The sequence below is a fragment of the Bolinopsis microptera genome, chromosome 5, assembly GCF_026151205.1.
Source record: "Bolinopsis microptera isolate Bmic1 chromosome 5, MBARI_Bmic_1.0, whole genome shotgun sequence".
In the NCBI taxonomy this organism is placed as follows: domain Eukaryota; kingdom Metazoa; phylum Ctenophora; class Tentaculata; order Lobata; family Bolinopsidae; genus Bolinopsis; species Bolinopsis microptera.
The window spans coordinates 4,280,215-4,293,935 of NC_087076.1; the positions used below are offsets into that span (position 1 = coordinate 4,280,215).

General features: G+C 40.0%; 1 protein-coding gene across 1 annotated transcript in view; it reads left to right on the plus strand.

Moving 5' to 3' along the window:
• The window catches only part of LOC134816165 (sodium-dependent phosphate transport protein 2B-like), a 131,845-nt gene extending 119,648 nt beyond the window's left edge, over positions 1–12,197 (plus strand). The window contains exons 9-13 of the mRNA XM_063824937.1: positions 4,771–4,945; positions 5,151–5,367; positions 5,776–5,891; positions 11,232–11,399; positions 11,603–12,197. Coding sequence (XP_063681007.1) covers positions 4,771–4,945; positions 5,151–5,367; positions 5,776–5,891; positions 11,232–11,399; positions 11,603–11,762 — 836 coding nt within the window. The 3' untranslated portion in view covers positions 11,763–12,197. The remainder of the gene's footprint in view (positions 1–4,770; positions 4,946–5,150; positions 5,368–5,775; positions 5,892–11,231; positions 11,400–11,602) is intronic.
• The last annotated feature ends 1,524 nt before the right edge of the window (positions 12,198–13,721 follow it).

Genomic DNA, 13,721 nt, shown 5'->3' on the forward strand with positions numbered 1-13,721 from the left:
ACCCTAACCCTAACCCTAACCCTAACCCTAACCCTAACCCTAACCCTAACCCTAACCCTAACCCTAACCCTAACCCTAACCCTAACCCTAACCCTAACCCTAACCCTAACCCTAACCCTAACCCTAACCCTAACCCTAACCCTAACCCTAACCCTAACCCTAACCCTAACCCTAACCCTAACCCTAACCCTAACCCTAACCCTAACCCTAACCCTAACCCTAACCCTAACCCGATTAATTTACCCCAGTTTAATTACAATTGTCGGGGGTCAATTGTCGGGGGGTCAATTGTCGTACTAAGCCCTAGATTTCGCGACAATTGACCCCAGTGTAATTACATAGAGGGTCAATTGTCGGGGGGTCAATTGTTGGGGGTTAATTGTCGGGGGGTCAATTGTCGGGGGGTCAATTGTCGTACTAAACCCTAGGTTTCGCGACAATTGACCCCAGTGTAATTACATAGGGGGTCAATTGTCGGGGGGTTAATTGTCAGGGGGTCAATTGTCGGGGGGTCAATTGTCGTACTAAACCCTAGATTTCGTGACAATTGACCCCAGTGTAATTACATAGGGGGTCAATTGTCGGGGGGTCAATTGTCGGGGGGTCAATTGTCGGGGGGTCAATTTTCGGGGGGTCAATTGTCGCGGTACCCATTAACAGAGCTCAGGAAACTTAAGACAGCAAAAATAACAGAGCTCAGGGAACGTAAGATAGCAAAAATAACAGAGCTCAGGGAACGTAAGATAGCAACAATAACAGAGTTCAGGGAACGTAAGATAGCAAAAATAACAGAGTTCAGGGAACGTAAGATATCAACAATAACAGAGTTCAGGGAAAGTAAGATATCAACAATAACAGAGTTCAGGGAACGTAAGATAGCAACAATAACAGAGCTCAGGGAACGTAAGATAGCAAAAATAACAGAGCTCAGGGAACGTAAGATATCAACAATAACAGAGCTCAGGGAACGTAAGATAGCAAAAATAACAGAGTTCAGGGAACGTAAGATAGCAACAATAACAGAGTTCAGGGAACGTAAGATAGCAACAATAACAGAGCTCAGGGAACGTAAGAAATGAAAACGTCTCCTCGAGTTATTGTGTTTCAAACGTTTAATTTCAAATTTCAGATCAAATGTCTGGATTAAATGATAAAAGGGGTACTGAGGTAGAGGGACCTCACGTGTAACTTGATCTATTACTAGTTGGTAACTCTTTATACCTCAGCGCTTTTACCGTGCAAATTAGTGGCTCTTACTATTTAATTTGGCTGATACTATTCAATTAATTGTATTCCCTATTGAGACATACGTGGTTCTTCACAGAGCACCGTTCATTATGGAAAGGGACCCTTCCTTTATGATTATGTGGCTACTTGTTGGGGACCATTGGTTTATGGTTATGTAAAATGGCCTGGCTTCAGAGTTCAGAGCATTAACAAAGTAGATGAATTTGTATGTTTGCTGTTCAATAAACTGATATTAATGCCATAATGTCAATTGTCAGGTCACCCATATCGTTTATCCATGCTGCCCTATGATTAACCGACAAGTGTCTAGTATCTCCGTATGTATAGCACTGCAGCGTATATCGTATAATAAGGTAATAGAGAACGCTAACGGTTAAAGTGTAAAGGTCACCTAAATTATGACTGGAAAATATTATATATCTCGTGAATAAGCGATTAAGAGCGGATGCTGATTCACAAATCTGGTTAAACGAACATTGAACACCCCCTCCTCAACTTCCTAGACAGATGTCCATCTTTAAAGAAGATCAAGATATGAGTCAACTCTCCATAATTATTATCATTATTATAAGTGTGATTATAGTAGTACATTTATATATGGTCAATGTCAGATCTCTTCTTTATCTTATTTCTAGCAGCTATATACGAAGTTATATATAACTATATATTGTTTAACTTTAACCTACCACTTTTTCTCTCTTTCTATTAAATTATATATTTTTGATTTGTACGAAGGTGTCAGAGTAAACTACCTTAGAAGTGGGTTGCAATGAAATTGAAATATGTAAAATGTAAATGTAAAATGTAAATAGCTTATAACTTTATAAGTAAGTTGATTATCCTATGGATGACACGTGTCTTGCATTGTTCTGTTAAATATTTAATATTCAACGTGAATATCGGATTAATAGACTATGAGTCTGTACTTTGTATTGTTATCAAGGGCCCCTTGAGCGTTAATTAAAATAAACGTTCAAGAGGTCATATACTTGGGACGTCCACCAAAATTTTAACGACCATTAAACGCAAGGGCCTCAAGCGTCCAATTAATGTCCCTTCAAATAAAGTCCGATAAGGTAAACTGTACTGTGGAAATGTTGAAAATAAATATCCAATTAGTAGTAGTCTATTAGTCTATTTAAGAGCAAAGTCGAATAAGCTTAGAGGAATAAGGAGATACATGCCTTACATAGTAAGTGTTCCATTTTATTGATAAAATATCCGTCCAAATATAAACCATCGTATTGCAATAGAAAATTCAGTGATTAAGAATTTAAAAGAGAAAGGTCTTTGCTGATGACACAAAGCTTATAAACAAGATTGCTGAATTAGAAGCAAGGTTTTTGCTTCATATCAAGAAAACTTATTCAATGTCATCCAATGGGCCCTGGAAAATAACATGCAGCTTAGCAAAAGCAAGTTTGAAGTAATCAACTACAAGCTTAACAAAGGGAACTGCTCTTGAGGGAAGACTACAGCTACAGCTTGACAAACGGGGAAACTATCGAACCATCGCAAACAGTCAGCGACCTTGAAGTACTCCTTTCAAATGACTGCTCACACACCCCATAATCCACATCCATCAGATGCTGAACACTGCTAGGGAGATGTCATTGTGGGTCTTCAGTGTCTTCAGTGACAGATCACCCTTTTCAAAACAATGGTGAGAAGTATGTTAGAATACTGTTGCCCGGTCTGGAACCCTAGCAAGATCGCCGACATAAAACCAATTGAACGTGTTCAGATCATCATACGATTATTGGGATCGTGTTACGAAGCTGAACTTGCTGTCCTTGCAGAGACGGAGAGAGCGCTACATCCTGATCTACACATGGAAGATGGCAATCACCAAAAACTCACTCTTGGAATCTACAAAAAGATTTGGACCAAGAATGATTGGAGGACGTACTAGATACTGTTGTCCAGATTCCCTGAAGCAATCACTACCAACAGTCAAACTAACCTAAAGTAATCTAGAAAGATGAAGAACTATTTCGTATCCTAGCCAGATGTGTATAGTAGGGTGTATCTACAATAGAAAACCTGTCGTTCTAAATTCTCTGAGGTTACAGAACATGTGAACCAGTGCAAACGTCTGTCAACTCTAACTTGGACACTATACTGTGATATAAAACCATTCTCTCGCTATGTTTTATTCAAATATAACTCCGTAGACTGTAGTATCAGATTACTGCAGCGATGCGTTTAAAAACACAAATAAGACGACAGAATAAAAGGGGCCGCCGAAAAACTGCAACCAAGTTTTAGCGAAATTTAGGAATACGATCGGAAATGTTATAGACTTTTGAGAAGTGAGAGTATTTCTGTTACAAAAACTAAAATACAATTAACCAAACAACCTGCAACATATTTGAGTATAAAAACTATGCAATTTTAGCTTTTATCAATGATCAGATTCTCAAAATTAAACAAAGACTAGCGTTAGCTAAAAGAAATTGTGATTATATTATGACGAACTAAACTACCTCTTTAAATCTTAAAACGGTCCGAGCTGTAAGCTTCTGCCCGAAATTATGCGGTAATATCCAGTAAAATAGCTGCAACTGTCTACCACGTGACTTTAAATGGTACACTTAGTGTTACCGCGATGCGGTCATATATTAAGCTAATATTTCACGAGGGAACGAGATCATTGTGTACAAAATGGCTTCTGTACCTATTTAGTACAGTGCTGCATAGAATAAGACCATAATAGTCATTAATTATTTAATTGTATTGTTACCAGACTTAATGAGGGACAAGTATAATAATAATATTCAATTTAACTACAGCCGTCTTATAGCTTTAAAGATGCCGTCGTGGGAAAATATTTAAAAGCGCAAGTCTTGAAACAAGCCAACGACCAGCGATATTGAAGTGGTAGAATTATTGCCTATATTGAGGATAAGATCGCTCATAATTCCATAATCTACATCGATTTTTATACCTTATTTTTCTAACATAGTACTTAACAAATTGGAAGTAACTGCTGTATGATTATCCCACACTTAGAGTATGCTGAAGATGTTGAGGTTTGCAGCAGATGGTATAACTTATACCATAGCCATACTAATGTTTTCAGAAGCGATGTTAATTCGCACACATGGACCGATTCATAATATTCTACAGTCTGTCTCATATTTATAACATTGAAATAAACGACAAAAGTTCAATCGGAGCAATTATGTCCTGCTATGAATGGATTAGTTGGCTCTTATCATTCAGTTCGCGGAGGTGTTAAGGTTTGTGAGCACGAGATCCTCCTTGTGATAAGTAGTTTATCAGTGTTAAGTATCACCACATTAATTAAATCTTTAAGAGAAACTTATGACTGGTTAGGTTTCAATCACCAGAGCAAGCATTTTGTGGGCTCATATTACCGGATATTATGTGTTTGGTTATACTAATTTAATGTTTACAAATCCTGGAGAAGAGCCCTTAGTCCACCCATCGATTGATAACTAATTAATTACCAACATAATAAACCGATTAGTTCATAATTAACCAGCGCACTCTCTGCAGGTATGAGTGACACCTGGACAGGTCTGATACTAATGATACTGAGTCTGCTGATGCTGTGTCTCTGTCTAGCTGGCCTTGTTAAGACACTGCAGTCCATCCTGCTGGGTCCAGTAGCTGGGGCACTCAAGAAACACATTAACAGTGATCTTCCTTACCCTTTTAAGTGGCTTACTGGGTAAGTGACTGGATTATTGGGTTACAACTTGTTCAGTTGAACAAACGAACACTGAGCAATAACTTATTCCTTTACTTCAAGTACCTGAAATAACTAGTTCCTTTACTTCAAGTACCTGAAATAACTAGTTCCTTTACTTCAAGTACCTGAAATAACTGGTTCCTTTACTTCAAGTACATGAAATAAAGTAGTTCCTCTACTTCAGGTACTTGTTCATGGGGATAGGAGTGGTGTTCACCTTCCTGCTTCAGAGCAGCAGCGTGTTCACCTCCACTCTAACCCCCCTTGTAGGACTAGGTGTGATCAGTATTGACAGAATGTACCCGCTAACTCTAGGGAGCAACATTGGCACCACCACTACAGCCATGTTAGCGGCGCTGGCTTCAGATAGTGATGCTCGTACTACTACCATTCAGATCGCGGTTTGTTCGTCTTACATTATCAATTAAGGCATATAAATTGACTCAAATGTATTTCAGAGGCATTCTCTAGCCTGTTCTAAATGCCGCTAATAGTCAGTTACAAGTTATAAATTTAAGTTAAATAAACGGAACATCAAAGATCGATTTATCTCAGCTAATAGGTCACAATTTACTTGTAGGTTAATAACCTACCAAGACGAGCGCCGAGTTGGAACAAATATTTACCCGTTAACAATTTACGTCTGTGTGATATTGTCTGTAGATCAATAATATACGACCCTATTGATACAAGATATATAGATTGAAAGGGTTATTGAAATATGCCTCTATATGATCAATATATATTCACTTCAATATTAATAACCTACACATCAGATATGTAGTTTTCCTGACAGGAGTCTTGCTCAGGTGTGTCACCTTCTGTTTAACATCTTCGGAATCGTCCTCTTCTACCCAGTACCTTTCATGAGACGTATACCTATAGCTGGTGCTAAGATCCTCGGTAACACTACTGCTAAATACAGGTCCGTGTTATCCACTGTTTCCTTATGTCAAGACTCAAGAGTCGCATTTAAAATTAATTTTCTGATTTTTTTAGTAGTCACTGATTCCATAGTTCGACGCATAAACATTTAAGTTTTAACACTTGTAGCCTTTTGTGAAATGTCCCATATGTAACCCTCACTCCCATCAGATGGTTTGCTATCGTGTACCTCCTAATTGTGTTATGTAACCCTCACTCCCATCAGATGATTTGCTATCGTGTACCTCCTAATTGTGTTATGTAACCCTCACTCCCATCAGATGATTTGCTATCGTGTACCTCCTAATTGTGTTATGTAACCCTCACTCCCATCAGATGATTTGCTATCGTGTACCTCCTAATTGTGTTATGTAACCCTCACTCCCATCAGATGGTTTGATATCGTGTACCTCCTAATTGTGTTATGTAACCCTCACTCCCATCAGATGGTTTGCTATCGTGTACCTCCTAATTGTGTTATGTAACCCTCACTCCCATCAGATGGTTTGCTATCGTGTACCTCCTAATTGTGTTATGTAACCCTCACTCCCATCAGATGGTTTGATATCGTGTACCTCCTAATTGTGTTATGTAACCCTCACTCCCATCAGATGGTTTACTATCGTGTACCTCCTAATTGTGTTATGTAACCCTCACTCCCATCAGATGGTTTACTATCGTGTACCTCTTAATTGTGTTATGTAACCCTCACTCCCATCAGATGGTTTGCTATCGTGTACCTCCTAATTGTGTTATGTAACCCTCACTCCCATCAGATGGTTTGCTATCGTGTACCTCCTAATTGTGTTATGTAACCCTCACTCCCATCAGATGGTTTGCTATCGTGTACCTCCTAATTGTGTTATGTAACCCTCACTCCCATCAGATGGTTTGCTATCGTGTACCTCCTAATTGTGTTATTTAACCCTCACTCCCATCAGATGGTTTGATATCGTGTACCTCCTAATTGTGTTATGTAACCCTCACTCCCATCAGATGGTTTACTATCGTGTACCTCCTAATTGTGTTATGTAACCCTCACTCCCATCAGATGGTTTGCTATCGTGTACCTCCTAATTGTGTTATGTAACCCTCACTCCCATCAGATGGTTTGCTATCGTGTACCTCCTAATTGTGTTATGTAACCCTCACTCCCATCAGATGGTTTGCTATCGTGTACCTCCTAATTGTGTTATGTAACCCTCACTCCCATCAGATGGTTTGCTATCGTGTACCTCCTAATTGTGTTATGTAACCCTCACTCCCATCAGATGGTTTGCTATCGTGTACCTCCTAATTGTGTTATGTAACCCTCACTCCCATCAGATGGTTTGCTATCGTGTACCTCCTAATTGTGTTATGTAACCCTCACTCCCATCAGATGGTTTGCTATCGTGTACCTCCTAATTGTGTTATGTAACCCTCACTCCCATCAGATGGTTTGCTATCGTGTACCTCCTAATAGTGTTATGTAACCCTCACTCCCATCAGATGGTTTGCTATCGTGTACCTCCTAATAGTGTTATGTAACCCTCACTCCCATCAGATGGTTTGATATCGTGTACCTCCTAATTGTGTTATGTAACCCTCACTCCCATCAGATGGTTTGCTATCGTGTACCTCCTAATAGTGTTATGTAACCCTCACTCCCATCAGATGGTTTGATATCGTGTACCTCCTAATTGTGTTATGTAACCCTCACTCCCATCAGATGGTTTGCTATCGTGTACCTCCTAATAGTGTTATGTAACCCTCACTCCCATCAGATGGTTTGCTATCGTGTACCTCCTAATAGTGTTATGTAACCCTCACTCCCATCAGATGGTTTGCTATCGTGTACGTCCTAATTGTGTTATGTAACCCTCACTCCCATCAGATGGTTTGCTATCGTGTACCTCCTAATTGTGTTATTTAACCCTCACTCCCATCAGATGGTTTGCTATCGTGTACCTCCTAATTGTGTTATGTAACCCTCACTCCCATCAGATGGTTTGATATCGTGTACCTCCTAATTGTGTTATGTAACCCTCACTCCCATCAGATGGTTTGCTATCGTGTACCTCCTAATAGTGTTATGTAACCCTCACTCCCATCAGATGGTTTGCTATCGTGTACATCCTAATTGTGTTATTTAACCCTCACTCCCATCAGATGGTTTGATATCGTGTACCTCCTAATTGTGTTATGTAACCCTCACTCCCATCAGATGGTTTGCTATCGTGGACCTCCTAATTGTGTTATGTAACCCTCACTCCCATCAGATGGTTTTCTATCGTGTACCTCCTAATTGTGTTATGTAACCCTCACTCCCATCAGATGGTTTGCTATCGTGTACCTCCTAATTGTGTTATGTAACCCTCACTCCCATCAGATGGTTTGCTATCGTGTACCTCCTAATTGTGTTATGTAACCCTCACTCCCATCAGATGGTTTGCTATCGTGTACCTCCTAATTGTGCTATTTAACCCTCACTCCCATCAGATGGTTTGCTATCGTGTACCTCCTAATTGTGCTATTTAACCCTCACTCCCATCAGATGGTTTGATATCGTGTACCTCCTAATTGTGTTATGTAACCCTCACTCCCATCAGATGGTTTGCTATCGTGTACCTCCTAATTGTGTTATGTAACCCTCACTCCCATCAGATGGTTTGCTATCGTGTACCTCCTAATTGTGTTATGTAACCCTCACTCCCATCAGATGGTTTGCTATCGTGTACCTCCTAATTGTGTTATGTAACCCTCACTCCCATCAGATGGTTTGCTATCGTGTACCTCCTAATTGTGTTATGTAACCCTCACTCCCATCAGATGGTTTGCTATCGTGTACCTCCTAATTGTGTTATGTAACCCTCACTCCCATCAGATGGTTTGCTATCGTGTACCTCCTAATTGTGTTATGTAACCCTCACTCCCATCAGATGGTTTGCTATCGTGTACCTCCTAATTGTGTTATGTAACCCTCACTCCCATCAGATGGTTTGCTATCGTGTACCTCCTAATTGTGTTATGTAACCCTCACTCCCATCAGATGGTTTGCTATAGTGTACCTCCTAATTGTGTTATGTAACCCTCACTCCCATCAGATGGTTTGCTATCGTGTACCTCCTAATTGTGTTATGTAACCCTCACTCCCATCAGATGGTTTGCTATCGTGTACCTCCTAATTGTGTTATGTAACCCTCACTCCCATCAGATGGTTTGCTATCGTGTACCTCCTAATTGTGTTATGTAACCCTCACTCCCATCAGATGGTTTGCTATAGTGTACCTCCTAATTGTGTTATGTAACCCTCACTCCCATCAGATGGTTTGCTATCGTGTACCTCCTAATTGTGTTATGTAACCCTCACTCCCATCAGATGGTTTGCTATCGTGTACCTCCTAATTGTGTTATGTAACCCTCACTCCCATCAGATGGTTTGCTATCGTGTACCTCCTAATTGTGCTATTTAACCCTCACTCCCATCAGATGGTTTGCTATCGTGTACCTCCTAATTGTGCTATGTAACCCTCACTCCCATCAGATGGTTTGATATCGTGTACCTCCTAATTGTGTTATGTAACCCTCACTCCCATCAGATGGTTTGCTATCGTGTACCTCCTAATTGTGTTATGTAACCCTCACTCCCATCAGATGGTTTGCTATCGTGTACCTCCTAATTGTGTTATGTAACCCTCACTCCCATCAGATGGTTTGCTATCGTGTACCTCCTAATTGTGTTATGTAACCCTCACTCCCATCAGATGGTTTGCTATCGTGTACCTCCTAATTGTGTTATGTAACCCTCACTCCCATCAGATGGTTTGCTATCGTGTACCTCCTAATTGTGTTATGTAACCCTCACTCCCATCAGATGGTTTGCTATCGTGTACCTCCTAATTGTGTTATGTAACCCTCACTCCCATCAGATGGTTTGCTATCGTGTACCTCCTAATTGTGTTATGTAACCCTCACTCCCATCAGATGGTTTGCTATCGTGTACCTCCTAATTGTGTTATGTAACCCTCACTCCCATCAGATGGTTTGCTATCGTGTACCTCCTAATTGTGTTATGTAACCCTCACTCCCATCAGATGGTTTGCTATCGTGTACCTCCTAATTGTGTTATGTAACCCTCACTCCCATCAGATGGTTTGCTATCGTGTACCTCCTAATTGTGTTATGTAACCCTCACTCCCATCAGATGGTTTGCTATCGTGTACCTCCTAATTGTGTTATGTAACCCTCACTCCCATCAGATGGTTTGCTATCGTGTACCTCCTAATTGTGTTATGTAACCCTCACTCCCATCAGATGGTTTGCTATCGTGTACCTCCTAATTGTGTTATGTAACCCTCACTCCCATCAGATGGTTTGCTATCGTGTACCTCCTAATTGTGTTATGTAACCCTCACTCCCATCAGATGGTTTGCTATCGTGTACCTCCTAATTGTGTTATGTAACCCTCACTCCCATCAGATGGTTTGCTATCGTGTACCTCCTAATTGTGTTATGTAACCCTCACTCCCATCAGATGGTTTGCTATCGTGTACCTCCTAATTGTGTTATGTAACCCTCACTCCCATCAGATGGTTTGCTATAGTGTACCTCCTAATTGTGTTATGTAACCCTCACTCCCATCAGATGGTTTGCTATCGTGTACCTCCTAATTGTGTTATGTAACCCTCACTCCCATCAGATGGTTTGCTATCGTGTACCTCCTAATTGTGTTATGTAACCCTCACTCCCATCAGATGGTTTGCTATCGTGTACCTCCTAATTGTGTTATGTAACCCTCACTCCCATCAGATGGTTTGCTATCGTGTACCTCCTAATAGTGTTATGTAACCCTCACTCCCATCAGATGGTTTGCTATCGTGTACCTCCTAATAGTGTTATGTAACCCTCACTCCCATCAGATGGTTTGATATCGTGTACCTCCTAATTGTGTTATGTAACCCTCACTCCCATCAGATGGTTTGCTATCGTGTACCTCCTAATAGTGTTATGTAACCCTCACTCCCATCAGATGGTTTGCTATCGTGTACCTCCTAATAGTGTTATGTAACCCTCACTCCCATCAGATGGTTTGATATCGTGTACCTCCTAATTGTGTTATGTAACCCTCACTCCCATCAGATGGTTTGCTATCGTGTACCTCCTTATAGTGTTATGTAACCCTCACTCCCATCAGATGGTTTGCTATCGTGTACCTCCTAATAGTGTTATGTAACCCTCACTCCCATCAGATGGTTTGCTATCGTGTACCTCCTAATTGTGTTATGTAACCCTCACTCCCATCAGATGGTTTGCTATCGTGTACCTCCTAATTGTGTTATTTAACCGTCACTCCCATCAGATGGTTTGCTATCGTGTACCTCCTAATTGTGTTCCTTCTCATCCCCACCCTACTACTAGGCTTCTCCCTAATTAGCAACATTGTCTTCTACACTTTTATTGGAATAGTGCTTCTACTCATACTATCAGTTATATCTATAACTTTGATGCAGAAATACGCTAAAGACAGGTGAACTTTGAGAGCATATTATTTGATTTATGGGTACTGTATAGTGTATACTGTATAGTGTATACACTATACAGATAATGATATGAAGCTTAAACTTATTAATCCTGGTTATAAATCAAATAAAACAATTAATAAATATTTAATGATTCTATTTGTTTTTTTCTATCAGAATTCATTCACTTTAAAGTTCACATTATTTTCAGATTACCCTTGAAACTACAAACTTGGGATTTCCTTCCCGAACCTCTCCACTCACTGAAACCCTACGACCGCCTCATAACCTCGTTATTCTCAAACTGCACGTGCTGTAAATGCGGCACGCAGCCCCTTGATGACCTGACTGTGTCCTATGGGTACAAGTGAGCGGACCCCTGCAGCCCAAGAAGGGTCGTTGAAAGCATATGGAAATCATAACGATAATGAACTGAGATCAGCTTGAAGTTGAGAGTTTAGGTCGGGATAATCAACAGACTTATGCTGGGAAACAAACAGACATCTGGTTCAGCATAAAATCTAAAACTAAGAGTAGCCGGGGCAAGTCGGGAGGTGAACTATTGGATGTCAGACTAGCCTAGTAAATAGGTTGTACCATTAAGAAATTTATATAAGGGATCTCGATTGCATCCGCCGGGCTCCAAATCACACAATGAAGATCCCCTTTCCAATTAACATCCCCTTCCCAAATGTATAACTATTTTAATTTCTAGTTCAACACTGAAAATTAGCAATATTTTATTTTTACCAGTGATCCTACAGGTACAAATGTAATCCTGGCCATACGGTCTGTTCTCCAATCTCCAGCCCTCATCTCACGTCAACAACAAATTAAATAATTACAGTAGATCTGCTTCCAGATTTGTCCCATTTTGGTGATCTTTATTGCCAGTGCTTTCTGTGGAATTTTAGTTTCTACTATTAAATCAGTAAGTCAACTATAGATGGTAAATGATACGATGGAGGTGCTGGAAGTTTGATTTGGGTCGGAGGAAGCTCACAGCAGAAAGTTTAACAAAACGAAAAGTTGGATTTTCAAAAGTCTGTCCCATTTTCAGATATAATATGAAACTTTCTGAACACACATTTGACAGATTTTGCCCAGAAACCAATTAGTCACTTAATTGATGATGGTATGAAACCAAATTGTAGCAGTAGCACTGGAAGTCAAAATCTGGAAAATCATACTCTCCGATCCCATACTCTGTCCCATTTTCAGTTTTTGAAGCTGAAATTTTACAGTTTTGACCGAATTTCTGACCCGCAACCATTTAGTCAGTCAGGATTTTCAAAAGTCTGTCCCATTTTCAGATATGAAAATTTCTGAACACAAATTTGACAGATTGGATGACATTTTTGCCCAGAAATCAATTAGTCAGTTAATTGATGATGGTATGAAACCAAATTGGGGTACTGGAAGTCAAAATCTCAAAACAAATTGGAAAATCATATTGTCCCAATCTCTGTCCCATTTTCAGTTTTTGAAGCTGAAATTTTACAGTTTTGACCGAATTTCTAACCCGCAACCAATTAGTCAGTCAACTATAGATGGCAAATGACACGATTGAGGTGCCGGAAGTTTAATTTCGGTCGGAGGAAGCCCACAGCAGAAAGCTTAACAAATCGAAAAGTCGTATTTTCAAAATTCTGTCCCATTTTTAAAATTAAGAAATTTTCTGAACACAAATTTGACAGATTGGATGAAAGTTTTGTCGAGAAACCAATTAGTTAGTTAATTGATGATGGTATGAAATCAAATTAAGGTACTGGGAGTCAAAATCCCGAATAAAATTGCAAAATAATTTTGTCCCAATCTCTGTCCCATTTTCAGTTTTTGAAGATAGATTTTCCAGGACCGACATTTTACACTTTCGACTGATTGTTTCACCCGCAACCAATTAGTAAGTCAACTATATGTGGCATATGACACGATTGAGGTGCTGGAAGTTAATTTCTACAAGGGGCCATCTACTTAGGACGTCCGGCAAATACGGGAAATAGGGAGGGGTGGTTTCTGAAAATCCGGAATTTTTGGCAGAATTAACAAAAAAGTCTCACTTATTTCAACTCTTTGAATTCTATTTCAACTCTTTGAATTTTATAAACAATGAATTTGAGTTGGTTTTATTTGTACTATAAAAAGTAGCTGGAAATCCGGACGTCCGGGGGAGAGGGGTGGTTTTGAAAATTCGGACACACCCGGACAGGGGGAGGGGGTTGGTCTGGAAATCTGCGATTTTGGCGGACGTCCTAAGTAGATGGCCCCCAAGTGTTTTTAATATTTCATTTCCGCGTAGTATAGGGAAAAGTTTGTGAGAAATAAAACTG